The 20,957-nt window shown below is 35.6% G+C and overlaps 1 protein-coding gene across 8 annotated transcripts in view; it reads right to left on the reverse strand.

The window, feature by feature from the left end:
- DMD (dystrophin) overlaps positions 1 to 20,957 on the reverse strand; it is a 2,122,179-nt gene that overhangs the window by 768,877 nt on the left and 1,332,345 nt on the right. For all 8 annotated transcript variants that reach the window (XM_074323910.2, XM_074323908.2, XM_074323912.2 and 5 more), the window contains 2 exons: positions 11,758 to 11,905; positions 9,072 to 9,221 (listed from right to left, as the gene is read on the reverse strand). In XM_074323910.2, coding sequence (XP_074180011.2) covers positions 9,072 to 9,221; positions 11,758 to 11,905 — 298 coding nt within the window. The remainder of the gene's footprint in view (positions 1 to 9,071; positions 9,222 to 11,757; positions 11,906 to 20,957) is intronic.

Genomic DNA, 20,957 nt, shown 5'->3' on the forward strand with positions numbered 1-20,957 from the left:
GGGTAGGTAACAGATCACACAGCTGATAATGGGTGGAATCCATAATCCATAAACCTCACTATTAATCACCACAATAAATTGCCTCCTCACAACTCCTGTTTTCCTTTTTTATTTGTTTGTAAAATGTCTGATCCACATTTTTGGCATTGCCTAACATTTCAACAGTTCGGAAAGTTAAAAACCACATATCATTATAAAGTTACGGTCATTAAAGAGTGATTCATTTGGTAGTAATGGCAACCAGTCCAAACTTCTCACCTTCACTGAAGGATCAAGAGAGTAGGGGTGCTGCTACTGGTGCTAAGAACATTAGCAGTGACGATACTAATACCTATCGAGTACTGGGCCAGGCCCACCTCTAAGAGCCTGATGTTGGTTCTCATAATTGGGGTGAGCTTATATACATATATGTTGAATCTTCTCAAGGGGGCTGCTCATGAGAGTGAAAGAGGGAGCTATTAAAAATGAGGATGGAGTAACAGGCAAACCAGGACTATCAGAGCAAATTGAGATGGATATAATGATGATGTACAACCTAGTAGTAATAATACCCATCTCAATGTGAAATTATAGGCGGCAAAGTCAAGGATGCTTACATCATAAACTTTTAATTACTACTCTTGCCCTCAATTCTCAGCCTCAAACTATTGAGCAACTATAAATTAGAGGCATGAATAGGTATAATGCCAAGCCCTATGTACTTCTGAATGCCCTTTTAATGAGGCAAAGGTGGGAATTGATTACGACATGCTCAGAGCAGCATATGGCATATAGTGGTCACTATTAGGTGTTTGTTAGATGAATGATTTAATGAATGAATAAATGCTATGATGTAATTATTAACTACATAAAAGAAACTTCCAAGATGATGGATATCCAAGAATTATCAGGCTGTATGCCTTAATAATAAATAAGTAAACACCATTTTCTTATATTTCCTGTAAAGAATCTTTTCTTTAGTTAAAAAAAGTAATTCACTTTGAGGGCAGGATTGAATGATCACTACTAGAACAACCTATTACTCATGTTCTCTGATAGGAAAATAATCTATTGGAGCAAATATCTATTTTGGAGCAAAAATTAGAAAAGTCAAGCTTTAGCTGGATATAATTTTCCCTTTTTTTACTCTCTATGTTTATAGTAATGACTAATAATAGCTGGCATTACATGGCACATGTTTACTTATCTGACACAAAGGAAAAGAACAAATCTAAAGTGTTTTAGTCCTTGGATGAATACTTAGAAGATGATTAGAGGTTCATACAAAATAAACCAGATTTCTGGAAAGTTAGATACGGTCATTTGCATATTGTAGCAAATGGTCTGGACTACGAGTTTCACTATATTTTTACTTTGATAATATATATTTTGTGATTTAGTTCGAAAACAATCCCTGTACTTTATCAATATTACGAAAATTATTGCTAAATTAAAGCTTTGCTACATACATATTTTCAAACCTATTATTTTTAGGTAAATTGGATTAGATTTTTAAATTAATATGCACTTAACTAAAATACACTTTCCAGTAAAATTTCTTACTTGTAATCGTAAAATGTTTTAGTCATTACATGCACTGTTTTATACTGTCTAGGCATTAACAAGTTAAAATAGTAATTTACTATTTTCAAATAAATGACAAAATGTAATGCAAAAAATTATTCAACAAAATGAAAATATATTTGTTATGACTAATAGGAATGTATAATAAATACTACCTGTAAAGTTACTCAACATAAAAAATAGACATATAACTAATTCTGGAACAACATAAACATGTTTTCCTGTGTTACACAATCACAAAATTCCATTTAAGCAATAGAAGGTTCTGGAAAATAATTTAAAATATAGTATCCAGTTTTCCAAAAAGGGCAAAAAGCAAAGCAAAAACTCTCATAGTTTTTTGTTTTATAATGAAAAATAATCTGAGATTTTACCTTTAAAGGAGCAATGGAATGAAACAGGAAACCATGTTTTTCTTTGTTTCAAGCATATTGCCCACAGAAAAATCACTTGAGCTTCACTAAAAAGTTCAAAAAACTATTTATTTTGGAATAACTTTTATATTTAAATAGAGGACAATGTGTTCTCAAATAAGTCACATAACCTTTCCAGGACTCAGTGTTCTAATCTAGAAGTGAAAGTAATTTAGCTTCATTAGGCTCTTTTCATCTGAATAATCCCGAGTCTACAAAACAAACATTCCATCTTTTAAAATAGGTACAGGAAGTATACAATTCAAAAATAAAGACTGATAATATATATTTTAGTTCTAAATAATGGTAGCTGAAAAAATACCTAAACATAATGTGCAAAAAGAGCAAAAAAGAATGGAGAATGGGGACACAAAGTGACAAGGACAGGAAAAGATGAAAAAGGGATTAAAAGGTAAAGAAAGAGTCAGAGAAAGAGAGAGAGTAGGAGACAATGTGTGTCCCCGGAAAGAAAAATACCTGACACATATGCATATAGAAAAGTAGATTCATGACAGACATAGAAAGATGTCAATTCATAGGCAAAGACACACATCACAGAGAAGGAAAAGAGAGTGATAGTGATGGGGAGAGGTAGGAAGCAAGGGAGAATTCCCCCCACACACACACACGTGCAGTTCAGAGAACATACAAAGAAATAAGAAGAGTGATAAATACGGAAAATAACACAGTCAGACATGTGTATGAAGATCACAGAGTGAGACACTTTGAGAGAGACAAAACACACAGAGGCCAACTTTAGTAAATTTCCCAAGGTGTGGATCTTATGAGTATTATCGTTAAAGACTCTAAAGATCAACATACGTGTTGGAGAAAAATAAGGGTATTACTTTATGATCCTTATCTGGAGGTAGCCATAAATTAAACCAAGGCCTGTATTCAGCTTTGAAGCGACATTTCTCATCTCTACTGTAAAGAGAGGCTACCCAAGGCAAGTTAACACAGTTTTGCAATGAACTCATTATAGGGTCCACCGCTCTCTTAAAGGAACAGCTATATTATCCCTAATCATTGTTTTCTCTATTTAGTAATAAAACATAAAGGTGTCAAAGTAATTGGTAAGTTGGGTAAATAAGTAGGATACAGCATGTTAGAATAACCCATGGAGAAAGGCACTGGCTACCAGAGGTTGTGATAGGACATTTTTGTACACACTATGTATTAAGGAATTAGCATATTTGTATCCCAGCAACCATGACCTACTAGTTACAATTATACCACCCATTCTATCCTTTGAATGGAGGAGAAAGCTGGAGAATACAGAGAAGGGATCCCCATTATTTCTCCTTTCTTCTAAGGACTCAGTATTTGAGGGTTAACGACAATCAAGAGCATTTCTTGATCACCTTGACCATCTATCTTTCTAAAAAATAAAAGATTTTACTGGGGAAGGGAACAGGACTTTATTGGGGAACAGTGTGTACTTCCAGGCCTTTTTTTTCCAAGTCAAGTTGTTGTCCTTTCAGTCTTAGTTGTGGAGGGTGCAGCTTAGCTCCAGGTCCAGTTGCCGTTCCGGCAACCTTGTGGTTGTGAGGATGCACTCCAATCAACTGAGCCATCCGGGAGCTCAGTGGCAGCTCAGCTCAAGATGCCGTGTTCAATTTTAGTTGCAGGTGGCGCTGCCCACCATCCCTTGCAGGACTCGAGGAATTGAACTGGCAACCTTGGGGTTGAGAGCCCACTGGCCCATGTGGGAATCGAACCGGCAGCCTTCAGAGTTAGGAGCATGGAGCTCTAACTGCCTGAGCCACCGGGCCGGCCCCCATCTCTTTCCTTACTTTTTTTTTCGCATTGGAAAATATCTTTTTAAATTTAATTTATTGGGGTGACATTAATAAAATTATATGGGCGGCAAGTGGACAGTTCTGTAATACATCATCTGTATATTACATTGTTTGTTCACCACCCAGAGTCAGTTCTCCTTCCATCACCATATATTTGATCCCCTTTACCCTCTTTTACTATCCCTCCTCCCCGCTTACCCTCTGGTAAACTACTAAACTGTTGCCTGTTCGACAAATTTTTGTTTCTTTGCTTGTCATATTTGTTTGTTGCTTTCAAATTTATATCCCACATGAGTGAAATTATATGGTTCTTGATTTTTTCTGTCTGACTTATTTCTGACTTGTGTACTGATCTAAATCTGGCCATTTCTGACCATTTGTTTTCTATTCCTAAATTTAAACCAGCAGGGATAGGGTGGCATAGAGATTGAGAAGAGGTGATTAAATAATTTTTAATATGAATAATGAATAAGATTCCAAATTCCAAGACATTGATGGCAAAAGCATAGCTTTCGAATTATAATTTTGGAATAGGACACACATATTATGAGTGATATAGTAATATAAATCTACAGAAGGTGATATTCATAGTTTTGGTTTTAATTTTGTACCAGAAAATGTTTGCTTTTTATGTTGTAGCAGAACAGATAAAACTTTGCCTCATGTTTCACTATTCAAAAAACTGCTATTGTGTGTTTTAGACAGTTCTTTCACATTTCCTACAATTATGATTTTTGTGTTCTCTTTTGTAACACCAAGGTGAACTGAGATATTGTAGAACATTTTGGGACATCTCTCCTCCTTGTCCTTTTCCTACAAGGAATGATTTTATTTGTGCTGTTATGTGGCTACAAAATTTAATTAGTAGGGAAACAGATTCCCTCCATATGCAAGTGCCTGTATCTTTACATGGCTGTTTTGAAATTATTAAAGGAAGAAACTTTACATTTTTCAGTAGGAAAAACTCACCTTAAAATGTTTTACTCTGATTATTCCCATAAGTGAAAGGAAATGTTGATATGTAAAAATAAAAGGGATTTTTTTTTCAAATATCTACTTGCTTGAATTATAGAGACTTAAACACACATTTCAATTTTAATATCAAAAATGGTACCTATTTCAGTTCATAAATATTTGAATAGTCGTGCAAATAATCTGTTATAAGAACTTTAGCATCATCAATTTAAAAATATAATAAATAAGCTGACACAATTCAAAATGATGTCTCTGTTATTTTCTTTGCAAATCATCTACACAGAGAAACTTTTCTTACTGTAACTTCTTCATACCTTCCAATTTTGTTGGCTGTTGATGAATAACAAGAAATTCTTTAGAGGCAACTGTGCCATTTTTGAAAGAAGCCATTTTATATTACATGAAAATTACAGTTCTGCAGTATCTTCTTGGTGTGGCTTTGCTCCTGGTTTAAAGGATTACAATCTACCTTCTATTTTGGATAGGATAAAGTTAAGCGGTAATCAATAGGCTCAATAAGGCAGAACTTTGGTCAAAAGTGGATGAGAACTATCTTTCAAGTACTCAAAAGGCACGTACAGCAAACGGCTACTGAAATACATAATGAAGAACATTTCTATCATCAAAGAAAGTTCTATTGGATACTGCTCATCTAGATTGCCTAAGTAAAAAATAAAAATCAACGCACATTTATTAATAAGTGAATGCTGCTCTACATGTCCCTTGAATGGGTTGTCAAAGAGAGGTTTCAAAACATCCCTGGAGGGTCAAAAGCATATATGGGGAAAGTACATATGGGGACATATAAAGTAAAGGAGAAGTAGCCTTAGGTACGGGGGATATGACCTTGGCACAACCTGGAGAGTACTTGGATGAAAGATGCTATGATGGCTGGGGCTGTGAAGCAGGTTAAAATTGGGGTACTGAGCATTTGTACTTCAAAATTTGCCCCTAGCTCAAAACTACCACACAATGAATGGTCTTCCTTTAGCAAGTACTTACAAGCAAAAATAAGCATAAATCAAAACAAAAAATGTATGGTCCTTATCTAAAGAAATTGAATTTAGCATCTGGAAAGAATCTTAGTTGTGTCAATACCTCAAAATAAAGACCAGTGAATTCTAGAATTTGATAGTATCTTTCAGCAGGGGAGTCACCTCTCTGCCTTAGCACATAGTGTAAAACATACCAGTCAACAAGCTCTGCCCAGGTAATTAGCGCTCCCCATCTTTCTAGTTTCTCATTCTTACACATAAATATATATAGCATTACTAGATGTATGAAGAAAGTCTACATCCCCAAAAGAGAAAATGACAAGGAAACAGACAAATTCCTTGAAATACACAACTTATAAAAGCTGAAACACAAAAAAGATGAACAATCTAACTACCCCTTACATCTGTTTAAGAAATTGAACCAATTATCAAAAACTTTCCCACAAAAGATAACTCCATGCCCTGATGGCTTTCCAATTGAATTCTTTGACACATCTTAGGAAGAAATAATACCAATCTTCAGTAATTTCTTAATCCCTCAAAAGAAAAAGAGAGTACCTCTCCATTTGTTTTATAAGACTAGTCTAACACTGCCATCAACACTTGAAAGGATATTAGGAAAAAAAAATACAGACCATTGTCTGTCATGAACAAAAATATAAAAATCCTAAACAACATATTAGAAAATTCAATCCAGCAATCTATAAAAAGTACAAGACATCATGACCAATAGGATTTATTTCAGTTATCCCTGAGTAGTTTCATGTTCCAAAACCACAGGCTGTAATTTACGACATTCCGACAAAGGAGAAAAATCATATAATCGTGTTAATAAATGCACAGAAAGCACCTGAATATGTTCAATACGTATTCACAATAAAAACTCCATAAACTGGGAATAAGGAGAAATTTCTTAATCTGATGAAGAGGACCTACGAAAAGTTCTACAATCAACATCATATTTAATGATAAATTACTCCCAAGACAAGAATGAGCCAAGGCTTCTCATTATAGACCACTTCTATTAAACATTTGTTTTGAGGGTGGCCAGATGGTTTAGTTGGTTAGAGCGCGAGCTCTTAACAACAAGGTTGCGGGTTCAATTCCCGTAATGGATGGTGGGCTGCACCCCCCTGCAACTAAGATTGAAAACGGTGACTGAACTTGGAGCTGAGCTGCGCCCTCCACAACTAGATTGAAGGAGAATGACTTGGAGCTGATGGGCCCTGGAAAAACATACTGTTCACGAATATTCCCCAATTTAAAAAAAATTGTTTTGGATGTCCTGGTCTATGTAAATAAATAAATAAATAAATACATAAATAAGGATTGAAAAGAGAGAAACCACCTCTATTTGATGACATAACTGTGCACATAAAACAAGTGCAAACGGTTCTACAAACTGTTAATATTAATAAGAGAATTTAGTAAAGACACTGGTTATGTGCTTACTACACAAAAATCTATTGTATTTTTATATACCAGGAATAAAAATAAAATTTAAAATGAATCCCATTTTTAATAGGATCAAAATTTCAAAAATCTTGGATTCAACCTAATGAAACATGTACAGGTCCTCTGGACTGAAAACTGCATACTATTACTAAAGAAAAAAGGCATTAAAGCAGACCTAAGTAAATGGACATGTGAATTAATTTCACAGATTAAATGAGGCAATATTGTAAAGACGTCAACTGATCTATAAATTCAACAGAATTCCAATCAACATCCTGGCAGGCTTTAGTAAACAATGACAAGTTAGTTCTAACATTTATCTGGTAACCAAGGAACCAAAAATAGCAAACGTAATCTGGACTAAGAAGAATAAAGTTAGAGGGTTTACATTACCAGATCACAATTTTAAAAAATAAAACAATTGTTTGTATACATACAATGGAATAATATTCAATCATAAAAAAGGAATGAAGTCCCAATACCTGCTAGAACATGGGTAAGCCTTGAGAATATTATGCTGAGTCAAATAATCTAGACACAAAGGGACAAATATAGGATGAGTCCACTTGTACATAATGTCTGGAATAGGTAAATTCATAGAGACAGAAAGTAGACTAGAAGTAACTTTGTGTGAGGAGGTTGGGAAGTAGGGGATGGGGAGTTATTGCTTAATGGTTATAGAATTTCTGTTTGGGGTGACGTAAAAATTATCAAGTAGATGATGGTGATGGTTACACACTGTGAATGTAATAAATGACCCTGAATTGTACACTAAAAAAATCATTAAAACGACAAATTTTATGTTATATATATTTTACCACAACTAAAAACAAATCTACCAAAACCATTGAATTGTACACTTTAAAATAGGTGAATTGTATAGTATTTGAATTATATCTCAATAAAGCTGCTAAAAATCACTGTTAATAAGCCAGTGTGGTTGTAGTTGTACAGACATTATTAAATGTAAGAGAGTAGAGAATCCAGAAGCAGATTCATACATACATGTTTACTTGATTGTTGACCAAGTTGCCACAACAATACAGTGGGAAAAGGATTGTCTTCCGATAAATGATAGATTAATTGATTTTGCTTTTCATTATAAATTCATATGCGCCACTCGGTATTAAAGTGCAAGTATGCATTACACTTTGATAAACACTTTTAAATATTAGATTTAAAAAGTATCTGTGGTAGAAAGACAAAAACTCACACATTAAGTAAATAAGTAAATAAGTAAATAAATGGATAGATAGATAAATATAGATAAATAAATAAATAAAAGCTTTTGGAGAAGGTTAGCATGCATTAAGCAATTTTGGTTTATGATACTTGTTGAACTGGACCACCTCCATCTTGCTTAAATACTGCCAACATACACCTGAAAACTGAATTAATTACTTCACCCCTTTTCCAGTCCAATTCTTTAGAATAATTCATGTGAAAAAATAGTGGTGTATATTTTTGGCATTTGGTCATTAACGTACCGTCATCCACCATCACTATTCTCTCCATCCACAATAAATCATTTTTTTTCCAATTTTACTTTTTATTTTTTTAATTTATTTTTTAAATTTATCGGGGTGACAATCGTTAGTAAAATTACATAGAATTCAGGTGTACAATTCTGTATTACATCATCTATAAATCCCATTGTGTGTTCACCACCCAGAGTCAGTTCTCCTTCCATCACCATATGTTTGATCCCCCTTACCCTCATCTCCCATCCCCCACCCCCTTACCATAAATCCAAATGATCAGCTTAAATAAATCCACACACAAGCCCCCCACCAATAAAACACCCATGGGAGAAAACAAACTCTTGCAACATTTAACACATGTGACAGGGGAGATGGTTAATGTCTAACCTTTATCCACTGAAGATTTGTGTGCTTGAGCTTATTTTCAAGTTTATCTTGCTCTTCTGGGCTTATGGGAGCACTTACAAGCACTGTTCCCCCGGTTTCATTTAATTGTTTTAGAATTCCCTGGCGCAGGGGCAACTCTTCTGCCAGTAACTGAAAGAGACAAATGCAGCAACTTTTAAAATGAATTACAGCACAATGCCAACTGCCTTGTCTTTGCCTCTATTGATTAACCTATCAAAACGAAGCAACTTGACCGAAAGCCCACCGGTACCTCAAATACCAACAGTTTTCTACAGAACACAGAGCTGATAGACTGAAACACCCACTCTCAAGTAGATAAACTTATCCTAGAAAGGACCGGGATATCTCATCCCTCTGAGATTTTTTTTTCAAGAGAAAGATATTATGTGGTATCAGCTTTAAAACAACACCCAAAACAGAGTTAAGAAACTGAAAACCTATCTCTATCAGAAATTGAACAGTCTGGATAAATTCATCATCCTTTCTGATATTCAGCCTCCATCTTGTAACATACTACAGAATAAGAAATTGCATTATCATATTAAGAAATAAGTAACATTGAGAACATATCAGATACCAGGCACTGTGCTAAGCTCTTCACATGTATTACCTCAGTTCATGTGTATACAATAATTCTATCTAGTAGATCTTATTATCTTTATCTTATATAGAAGGAAACGGAAACAGATGTTAAATACCAACAGAGAGGTTAAGTACCAGATTCAAGGACAAAAACGTAGCAAGCAATGGAGCTGTGATTCAAACTTGGATGGTTTCATTCAAGAACCCTTAATTTTGACTTTTCCACATGCTTGAATGTCTCTTATTCATTCAGCATCACATTATAAATGCTTTACCCAAGATCTATAAAACCACCATGGTTTTAATAACTGTCTTTTATTTATTTCTGTCCTCTACAGTTTTAGTGTCCAATACAGTACCACTAGCCACATGAGGCTATTTAAATTTAAATTAAGCTCAATAAAATAAAAACTCAGTTCCTCAGTCACACTAGCTACCTTTCAAGTACTCAAAAGGCACATACAGCAAATGGCTACTGAACTACATAATGTAGAACATTTCCATCATCGCAGAAAGTTCTATTGGATACTGCTGATCTAGATTGCCTAGGGAAAAAAATCAATTCATATTTATTAATAAGTGAATGCCACTAAACATATCTCTTGAATGGGTTATCAATTATATTGCTATATATAACATGGAATACATTTTAAAAAAGGTGAATTTTCAAGAACAGACTGAATTCTTTCCATGACATAACCATATTCAAATGAACTTTTAATTTTTGATTCTCAAATACCTAGTGCAATTCTGACACATAGTAGGTACTCAATATTTATTTACTGAATTAAGCAATATATTTTCAATTAAATTTATTGGGGTGACAATAGTTAGTAAAATTACATAGGTTCCAAGTGCACAATTCTGTAATACATCATCAATATATCACATTGTGTGCTCACCACCCAGAGTCAGTTCTCTTTCCATCACCATATATTTGACCCCCTTTTCCTTCTTCTACCACATCCCCTCTCCCTTTACCTTCTGGTGACCACTAAACTGTTGTCTGTGTCTATGAGTTTTTGTTTCATTTGTCTTGCTCCTTTGTTGCTTTCAGTTTTACATCCCACATGTGAGAGAAATCATATGGTTCTGAAATATTTTTAGTTTTATACTTTATCTTCTGTTTTGGTACAAATTTCTTGTTTCAGAGAAATAACTGGTTGACATTGGAGTGTAATTTGCATGTGCAAACCAACTGAATCATTGATAGAGGGGCAATTCCATTTCCCTTTGATTGTGTGACCTTGTAAAATAAGGATAATAGCAACCGTTTTGAAAAGTTTGATATGAAGATTAAATAAAATAGCAGATGTAAATACATCTAATACTTAGTACATGATAGAAGATGATTAAATGCGAATTTCCTTCTCCCTTTCACCTTCCTTTCAAGATTTAAAATAAAACAGGTCCCAAAGTGTTTCTTTCCTAAAACTAAAACCATGAAGGTTAATCCAACTGTACAATTAGAGCATGTCAGTCAGCCAGGTGAGGTAATCAGTGAGAAGCAGACATGACAGTAGGAAGGCATGAAAAGCAACTTGAAGAAAATGGATGTCTGTTCAACGGGTATAAGACTGTGAACCAACACCATGAACCCCTCCCACCCCCCAAAAAAATAAAAAACAAAATACTGTTTCAGACAAACTGAATACTTTTAATTAGAGGCTGAAGTAGTGGGATTGATTTGGCAATTAAGATCTTCCCTAAGAAATGAGATTCATTTCTATAAAGATTCTCTCCAGTTTTTAAAATAATTTGCAGCTGTGGATTTCTCCAATAAGTCTAAAATTAATTTCAAATCAGTTGTAAAAATACTGCCATGTATTTTACATATATATGTGTATCTATCTATCTATATCTACATCTATATAGATATAGATATGTGTGTGTGCACACACACGTATTTTAAAAATATATACATATGGAAAATGCTGGGTTAAGACAAAATAAAGTTGTAAGAAAAACTAGTAAAGAACTATCAACAACCTAACGGACCGGGAATCAATGATTAAATAAATTAAAAAACAGATTCTACTCTTTATACTAGTGGGTCCTGAGGGGTTTTAGAAAATGAAATTACCTTGACTTGTTCAAGTTTTTCTTTTAGCTGCTGCTCATTTCCAGGTTCAAGTGGAATACTAGTAATGCTATCCACTTCTTCCAACCATAAAACAAATTCATTTAAATCTCTTTGAAATTCTGACAAGATATTCTTTTGTTCTTCTAGCCTGGAGAAACGAGAATAAAATTGTTATAAATAACACATGTCTCAAACGTTCTATTTTTTAAAAAACAAAACAAAACAAACAAACAAAAAGATCATGGCACACAGTTTTCAAGAATAGAAGCAATTTAAAAGCCGTTAATACAATTTTTAAGAACATTCATTCACGTTGAGCACAGCAATTTCAATATATCAAAATCTCTAAAATGTGAGATTACACCCAGTCAAGAAAAAAAAATTCTAATTTGAAAATTCCAACATTATTTTATTAAACTAGAGCAGTGTTTCACAACCTCAGCACGGCTGATGTTTAGGTTTGAATCATTCTTAGTGCTTAGGGGTTGTGTTGTGCATTGTAAGAGGCTTAGCAGTATCCCCAGCCTGTTCCCACTGAACGCCAGTAGCATCCCCCCGGTTGTGACAACCAAAAATATGTTGTGGCATTGCCCCATATTCCCTTGGTGGGCAAGACTGCCCCTGGTTGAGAACCACTGCCCTAGAGCAAGTATATAATACGAAGTGGCATGTTTTAAAATGCTTAAAATAAAATGCACCTTTATGAAAAATTGTAGGGTAGAAGTAAAGACAAGGGGATTAAAAACACAAAATTATTACATGTTAAAATGTTTTCTAAATTACGACTCACAATCCTTTTTGAGGAAAGGGAAAAACTGATTGAAAATACTTAACATATGTTGTACTAGTGGAAGTTTTTAATTATGGAAACACATATACTATGTTATTCAATTAACCATAAATGTATTCTTGCATATTGAATTGTAATACAGCTGAGCAAAATGATCTGCACTTGAAATAATTTACAATTTTTTTTGTTTTGCTGTCTTTTGGGAGCCATATATATGTCTTGTAGGTAAGCTTTTAGTTGAAGTATAGTACACATATAAGAAAGTGCACATGTAACTGTATAGCGCAATATAGTTTTAAAAACTGGACACACCAAATAACCAGAAGGTATTTGTACACCCCAAATTATCAGAAGTCCAGAGCCCCCTAGCCCTTCTCCTTTATAGCTGTATCCTGTCAACTTTGATTACTTTGCTTGTATTAAACATTATGTATATGGAATCACACAGTATATACTCTTTGGTGACTTGTCTTTCTCATTCAACATATGGTTTACAATCATCCATGTTGTGTATAGATTAATTTGTTTATTCTCCTGGCTGTTCAGTATTGAATTGGATACACATATAAATGTATCTCTGTTGGTGGGCATTTGGGTTGTTTTCATTTTGGGATTGTTTAATTTTTTTTTTTTTTTTTTTGCTTCAAGTTAACAAGTATTTGTTGAGGGTTTACTAACTTCCAGGAACTCTACTAGGCATTAGGATTAAAGATAGATATGTAGCTTGCTTTGAGGATCTCACAGTCCATGAGAGGGAACAAGCATATAAACCCAGGACTCTGATGGGATTTTATAGGAGGATAAGATATTTCTGAGGCAGGGCATAGGAGACATCCCAGAGAAGATAATGGTTCACCTGGGTCTTGAAGTGTGAGGAGAGATTCCCATGTCTGGGAATAAGAAAGAGCCTGTCTCATTCACAGCCTATGCAAAGACAGCGTGTTGAGAACTATAATTACACTCATTCCCCAAACCAGATCTGATTATTGGATTTATCCTCATCTATAGTCAGTTTTGATCTTTGATGACAGCTTGTCTAAAGTCTGTTCTGGGGCACATGAGGAGATATTCTCTTCCCTATCTATTCTCAACACAGCTGATGCTATGAAAACCCAAGTCCCATTATGGGATCCTGTGAAAACCCAAGTTACAGTATGTCACTGTTGCACTCAAAACTCTTCTATTGCTTCCCAATTCATTCACAGCAAAAGCCAGTCACTACCTGCATTCTACAAGGCTCTAGATCGGTACCATCCAATATGGTAAGAACTGTCACCTGTGGCTACTGAGCACCTGAAATGACGTAAGCAGACCTGAGATGCATTGTAAGGGTACAATACACAGCAGATTCCAAACAGTACCAAAAAATGATCTCTAAACTTTCTTCTCACTTTTGCTCTGAACCTGAAACTGCTCTGAAGATAAAACTATATTTAAAATTTTTTTAAAAAGTAAAATATCTCATCCATACCTTTAACATAATGTACAGGTTGAAATAATACTTTTAATATATTGGGTTAAAAAATATTCATTTTACCTGTTTCTACTTTTTTAAACGTGGCAACTAGAAAAATTTTAATTATATATCTGGCTCACCTTATTTTTCTATTGAAGAGCACTGATCTATGAAATCTGTTAAACCCCTCTCTCCTTTCCTCTCTGACCACATTTTCAGGTACTCTCCATTTCTCTTCAACCTTGTTGAGATCCCCTGGCTTCCTTGCTGTGCTCCTCAAATACACTAGTTGTGTCCCCACTTCTTAGCCTTTACACTTGCTGATTTTTCTGCCTAGAATGACCTTCCGTCTAATAATATCAAACATGGCGATCTCCCTCACCTCCTGCAGGTCTTTCCTGATGATCCTACTTAAAATGACCTCTCTCCTCCCAAATTTCCATCCTTTCTTCCTGTTGTAGGTTTCTCTTTAGTTCTTAAATCTAACAGATACTATAATTTGGTTATTTTGTATATTACCCATCTCGCATACATAAAATTAAGGTTCCTGGGGGCAAGGATTTTTGTCTCTTTTTTGAGTATTTACTGCTGTCATCTTTGCTCCTGGAATGATGCCTAGCACAGAATAGATACTAAATAAATAATGGTTACATGGATGAATTCTGCTGTCATTCTTTTCAATTCTGTATGCATTTCAATTTTAAAAGAATTTTTCCCATTCTTCACAATACTGATCTCAAAACATGGCCTAATTTACTCACCAATGTACACGATAGTATTTCACCGAATTAAATACACCTTCAGTTGCAGGTCATATAGTACCATCCTAAGTACTACTGGGCTTTGACAGGGGGCATGGGGAGTGGCGGATGCTGCTGATTAATCTAAATGATCACTTAGAAGTTTTATTTCACTAAGAAACTGCTCTTTTAGATTTATTTAAATTTTTGTCATCTATTCCTCTTGCATGTACAAAAAAAGTAAATTATAAGTGAAAACCTTGGTGAGGGGTTCCTAAAACGTCCTCATAGAGTCTGACTCTCCCATATCACGTTTCCCTTCAGAGTAACAGATGTCTGGCCTTTTCCACACAATATCATCCTCTGTGATATCAAGAGTGTTGACAACGTAGCATTTCTTAAGAAGTCTCTACTACTGTTTCTTGGATTTGCTTCTAAACCACATGTGCCCAGGTCAGCAGAAATTGTAAAACCATCCTGAATTCAGCGATGTTAATGCAATAAAATGTACATATTAGAATGGATGAATTTTGGTTACTTTGCACAGCCTCCCCCCACAGACATAATGACACAGGTTCTTCTAGCTGCTACCATGTTGTTGGCTGTTTCAGGATTTGAAAAAAAATTCATAATGTGGCAGTTTACTGTTCTCATTTGTTTGTAATGACGAATGGATATGAGTATTATTGCCATTATCTACCTGATGATTGAGCTGATTTTCTGTTAATAGAGTCAATAAAGTTTTGGCATTAATTTCCATGGGAATTAATATTTGATTATACGAGTTTTTGCCGATGACAAATATTTTGGCCCCTCTTGTACATATAAAGCAAGAAAGCCAACATGAATGCCTAATATCCACATTACTACTGGTTCGTGAAGTATTTGAGATTTATGGAGGATGCGTCAGGAGATGAGGCTGGTGAGGTGGCTGGAGGCCGGATTATGAAGAACCTGGAAGGTTTTGTTTTAATCTGTAGGTGATGAACTATTTCAAGGTTTGGCATAGGGCAAGATTTATTTCATCCAAAGCTCACTTTGGCTACTCTGTGGAGAATAAATGTGGGCAAGGTTGGTAAGAAAACAGAATGAGACATCAAGCAAGAGAATATCACATTGAGCCAGGTGATAGAGTAATAAAGGGCCAAGTTATGAACATGTAGCAAGGGAAAAGCAAAAGACAAGATATGTTTAAAATGTAGAAGAATCAACAGGATTTGTGGATAAAAAGAGGGATAGTATCACTAGCTAATAATTACTGAGCACGTATTACATGGCAGCCACTGAATCAAGTACCAACTCCTCATGTTACTACTATGACATGGGTATAACATAAGGCTCAGTATTTTGCCTGAGATCATACAGCAAATAGGTAAGTGGTCAATCCAGTGTTCAATCCTGGATCATCTGGGTCCACAGTCAGTGCTCTTTACCTGTCCAGCGTACTAAATCTGGTCTAGGAGTACCCCCACCTTACCTGGCTGAGGCGATGGTATTTCCTCCAGCTAAGAGTGCATTCCATTGCATTAGATATTTAGGGGAAATTACTAGCTTAAAAAAAAGATCCAGAGCTCAGGGGAGAGAGGAGAGCAAAAAATACGACTTCAGAGTCATGAGCAATGATTTGTTGGATCAAACATGGTAAATGAGCTTTTGAACTAATAACGTACACTTCACATTCGGCATCTTCTGAGTCCATCTTCTCTTCATTTTCCAATTAATGATTGGCAATTCTACCTCCTGCTTATTTAAATTGAAAAATAAGAGAAGAAAACGTCCATTTCACAGCTATTCCTTAATTTCTTATGGCTGGGGAACCAGTGGCTCCTGTTTTTCCTCCACTCTCCCTGCTTTGACATGGAAAGCCAAAGAAATGCCTAGGGGGTTCTTCTGGAAGCTTCATAGACCTGTGAAGGATTTCTTCGGCTCAACAAATATTCAGTGGAAGGAGAACATAATTTTCCCTTCTTGCCTTCTACATACTTCTCTTCAGTGATTACCTTGAAGCCCCTACCTTTGACTTTAGAGAGTTGAAACAGGGGAGGGAGGGAACTGACCCTCACCACAAACACAGAACTCCCCACAAAGCTAACCAATTTCATCCCATCTGAGTCCTCTTAACGTTGACTGGGACACGGGGTACAGAGGAGGTTGGAAATTGGATAGTAGGCATAATGCCACTGTGACTTCTCATTAAACTCTGTGGGGAAGTGGCTGGTTTCAATTGCTGGCAGCTTGTTTTAGAATGTGGGATAACACCATTTTCCCTCAGACTGTGGACTTTGAAGCAATTCTGGAAGAAAGAAAAATACCACTGTAGACATCCTTTATTTGTTAAAGTGTATAAGAAGGATCAAATCTTTGGGTCTAGGTTTCAAGGGTATTTGTCAGTCCATCTCATCTTTTTTTTTCTACTCTCTTTGCAAAACTTTGTCGCCTTTAGTATTTGACTCCAGATCATTTTGCACAGTGTCCCAAATACTGAGGCAAACTTATTTTTGCCAATTTTCCTCATTTTTGTTAAGTACACTCTTGCTAAAAATCTAATTACATTTGTAAAACCTACCGAGATGGGTAAAGCTTTTTCCAACCTTTATCTAGCAACTGATGATTTCAGGGAGAAAAAAATCCCAAAACCCAACAAAAAGAGGAGACATGTACTTATTCACTATAATTGAGATTTATATATTTAACTAGGATCAAACTCTATAAACATTCTGTACTTAGTTTCTTCATTTAATATTCTATTGTATTTCCTTAGGTCATTAATTATTCTTCAGAAAAATTGACTTTTAAGATGTGAATAATGAGCCATTTACGGGTAAACCATATTTTACCATTCTTCTGTTATTATGTATTTCGTTTGGTTCCAGTTTTTCATTATAATAAATAGCGTTATAACAAATACATTTGTTTATGCACTTTGGCTCACATATCTGCTAATTTCCTTAGAATAAGGAAGAAACGTTAACTGTAGGAATACTAAAGATTTAGATACACATCGCTAAATTTCTTTGCAGTGGTGGTAGTAATACTCATACACTTCCACCAACAGTGTATTGTAAAATACTGTCTCAACACACATTTACCACTATTGAACATTATGATCTATATACTTGATAGAAGAAAAATAGTTTGTTATGGATTTTTTCACATTCATGAAAAATTGAAGAAAATTTGTGTATTTGTGTATAGTCATTTCTGTGTCTACTATCAATTGTCTGCTGTCTGTTGCCCATTTTCCTCAGCATTTTATTTGTTTGTAAGAGCTCTTTTCATGTTATCTTAAAAGTGTATTTATTGAGAATATTTTTCCTGTTTCCCTTTCACTTTTTAGCTTTTTAACTATATTTTTGTTTGCTTCTAAATAAAACTTTATCAATTTCTTTCTTTGTTACTTCTTTAATTGATACTGCTCTGAAAATTGTGACCATCCTATAATTGTTTAGACATTCACCGTTACTTCATTCTGGATCCCTAAACCTTAATTAAAACAAAACAATATTTTTTTACTCTTTTTAAAAAATATTATTTTGTAATAATTTCAAGTGTACAGCATAGTGGTTAGACATTTATAGAATTAAAGAGCTGATTCCCCCTAACTAGTCTAGTACCCACCTGGCACTATACATAGTTATTACCGTTATCACTGACTATATTCCCTATGCTTTACTTTATATCCCCATGACAATTTTGTAACTACCGATTTTTGTTTCTTAATAGCTTCACCTTTTTTACCCTGCCCCTCAACTGCCCTCCTGTCTATCACCCCGATAAATCTAGTACCTATGTAACACCATACATAGCTATTATATTATTGACTATATTTCTTATGTTATACCCTACATCCCTTTAACTACTTTTTAATAAACAATTTGTACTTCATAATCCCTTCCCCTTAGTCAACCCCTCTCCCATTTGGCAACCATCAAAATGTTCTCTGTATCTGAGTTTGTTTTGTTCTTTAGATTCCACATATAAGTGAAATCACATTGCATCTGTCTTTCTCTGACAAACTCCACTCAGCACAACTCCCTTCAGGTCCATCCATGCTGCCACAGATAGCAAGAACCCATTCCCTTCCACGGATGAGCAATAATTCATTGTATACACGTACCATCTCCTCTTTATCCATTCATCCATCAACAGACACCCAGACGGCCTCCACATCTTGGCCATTGTAAACAATGCTGCAATGAACATATGGATGCACATGTCCCCTCCAAGTAGCATTTTGGATTTCTTTGGGTAAATACCAAGAAGTGGGATTACCAGGTCCTTCTTTGTCTCTCATTATAGCCTTTGTTTTAGAGTCTATTTTGTGTGGTATAAGTATCGCTAGCAAGCTTTTTTTTTTTTTTCCACTTTCACTTTCATGAAATATCTTTTCCCCATCCCTTTACTTTCAGTTTTTGTGTGTCTCTCGATTTGAAGACAGTCTTATAGGCAGCATATGTATGGGTCTTGTTTTCTTATCCATTCAACCACTCTATTTTTTGATAGGAGCATTTAACCCATTTACAATGAAAGTAATTGTTGATAGATATGTAGGTATTACCATTTTATTATTTACATTTTTGATTTTTTTTTTAATCTTAAAGAAGTCCCTCTAAGATTCCTAGTAATTCTGGTTTGGTGTTGGTGAACTCCTTTAGCTTTTCCTTGTCTTAGAAGCTATTTATCTGTCCTTCAATTCTAAGTGATAGCTTTTCTGGGTAGACTAATCTTGGTTGTAGGTTCTTGCTTTTCATCCCTTTGACTATTTCCTGCCAATGCCCTCTGACATGCAAAGTTTCTGTTGAAAAATCAACTGACAGTATTATGGGAGCTCCCTTGTAGGTAACTAACTGCTCTTCCCTTGCTGCTTTTAAGATTCTTTCTTTGTCTGTAATATTTGGCATTTTAATTATGATGTGTCTTGGTGTGGGCCTCTTTGAGTTCATCTTGCTTGGAACCCTCTGTACTTCCTGGGCTTGTAGATTTATTTCCTTCACCAGGTTAGGGAAGTTTTGGATCATTTTTTCAAATAGGTTCTCCGTTCCTTGCTCTCTCTCTTCTCCTTCTGGTACCCCTATGATGCAACTGTTGGTATGCTTGATGTTGTCCCAGAGGCCCTTTATCCTCATTTTTTTGGATTCTTTTTTTCTTTTTGCTGTTCTGCTTGAGTGTTTTCTTCTATCTTATCTTCTAAATCACTGATTCGATCCTCTGCTTCATCTAATCTTCTGATGATTCCCTTGAATGAATGTAGTCTTCATTTTAGTTATTGTATTCTTCATTTCTGACTGGTTCTTTTTTTATGTTTTCTATCTGCATTTTTATGTTTCCTATCTCTTTTTTGAAGTACGCCCTGAGATCACTGAACATCCTTATAAGCAGTGTTTTGAAAGGTGGGTATGGTAGATTGCTTATCTCCATTTTGCTTAGTTCTTTTTCTGGAGCTTTGTTCTGTTCTTTCATTTGGGATATATTTGACTCCCCATTTTGGCTGCCTCTCTGTGTTTGTTTCTATGTATCACATAGGGCTGCTATGTCTCCTGGTCACAGTAGAGTAGCCTGATGTAGTAAATGTGCTGTGGGGCTCAGTGGCATAGTCTTCCTGGTCACCTGAGCTGGGTACTTCACATGTGTCTCTTGTGTGGGTTGTGTGTGTCCTCCTGTCATAGTTGAGCCTTGGTTGCTGTTTCTACATCAGTGGGAGGAATTGACCATTGGGTTGATTCGTTGTGAAGACTAATCGTGACTACATTGGAGAAGCTGTTGTGCAGGGGCTGACCCTATTGAGCAGCATTCACTTTAGCAGGGTTCTGGTGACTGCCCAGTCTGTCCTTTGGGTGTGTTGTGCCTGGAGGCAGCTGGATGATCTCTGGCTGGGTCTGAAGCTTGCCATTGGGTGTGCCAGTCCCAGGGCATTCTGGAAGGGGCTCCACCACAGGTCAAGTTCAGCAGCAGCCTGTGCCCTGCCCAGGGCCACCTGGCATGAGCCCTGAAGCAATCTGCAGATAGCTGCCACCAACACTGGGCTTGGAAGTGACACATGAGGCCAAGCCACGATCCAAGGCTGGCTATCACTAGTGCCAGGCTTAGGGCTGCTCAGCCAGAGGTATGGGACATGACGAGACCAAATGCTGCTTGTTTGGGTTTGTGAACCTTTGAGAGATTTTAGGAAAGTCCGAAGCATGAGTCAAGGTAGGCCGTTTATACAGAAAAGCCA

This window comes from Rhinolophus sinicus, chromosome 18 (genome assembly GCF_057876585.1).
Source record: "Rhinolophus sinicus isolate RSI-liver-muscle chromosome 18, RSI-T2T, whole genome shotgun sequence".
In the NCBI taxonomy this organism is placed as follows: domain Eukaryota; kingdom Metazoa; phylum Chordata; class Mammalia; order Chiroptera; family Rhinolophidae; genus Rhinolophus; species Rhinolophus sinicus.